Genomic DNA, 524 nt, shown 5'->3' with positions numbered 1-524 from the left:
GGGGCAGGGAAGGGAGAGGGGGAGGGGAAGGGAGAGGGGGCAGGAAGGGGAGAGGAGCAGGGAAGGGGAGAGGAGCAGGGAAGGGGAGAGGAGCAGGGAAGGGGAGAGGGAGCGGGGAAGGAGAGAGGAGCGGGGAAGGAGAGAGGTGCAGGGAAGGGAGAGGGTTTTTAGGGAAAGGTGTGGGGAAGTGGGGGGGGAGGGGGGAGGGTCTATGAGCCCCTCATCCATCATGCCCACCTTTCCCGTCTCCTTTCTGCAGATGGGTCCTCAGCTGGTTCAGCCGCCGGCTCAGCGTCCTCATTCCCTGCAGGTATGACGCCTCGTGGTCGGTGAGCAGCTTCTGGACCTGGCGCAGAGTTCGGAGAGCCTCGCGCTGCTCAGAACAGTTCTGAGATAACAAACCCGATATCATCAAATCACAGAACACCCCAAACAGAACTCACCGGGTCAGCAGTGTCCGGACTCACCTGACCAGCAGAGAGGCTCAGCAGATGGAGGGCCATGCAGAACAACAAAACCACCTT

At 61.1% G+C, this 524-nt stretch overlaps 1 protein-coding gene across 1 annotated transcript in view; it reads right to left on the bottom strand.

Annotated features, from left to right (window-relative positions):
- Positions 1 to 503, bottom strand: part of LOC108800452 (fibulin-7-like) — an 11752-nt gene extending 11249 nt beyond the window's left edge. The window contains exons 1-2 of the mRNA XM_018572435.1: positions 468 to 503; positions 238 to 388 (exon numbers count right to left, since the gene is read on the bottom strand). Of these exons, the coding sequence (XP_018427937.1) occupies positions 238 to 388; positions 468 to 503 (187 nt within the window). The remainder of the gene's footprint in view (positions 1 to 237; positions 389 to 467) is intronic.
- Between the last annotated feature and the right edge of the window lie 21 nt (positions 504 to 524).

Source organism: Nanorana parkeri, unplaced genomic scaffold (genome assembly GCF_000935625.1).
Source record: "Nanorana parkeri isolate BGI_ZX_2015 unplaced genomic scaffold, ASM93562v1 scaffold2031, whole genome shotgun sequence".
Classification (NCBI taxonomy): domain Eukaryota; kingdom Metazoa; phylum Chordata; class Amphibia; order Anura; family Dicroglossidae; genus Nanorana; species Nanorana parkeri.
The sequence above is the reverse complement of the archived record's forward strand: the minus strand, read 5'-3'. Positions and strand labels throughout refer to the sequence as shown.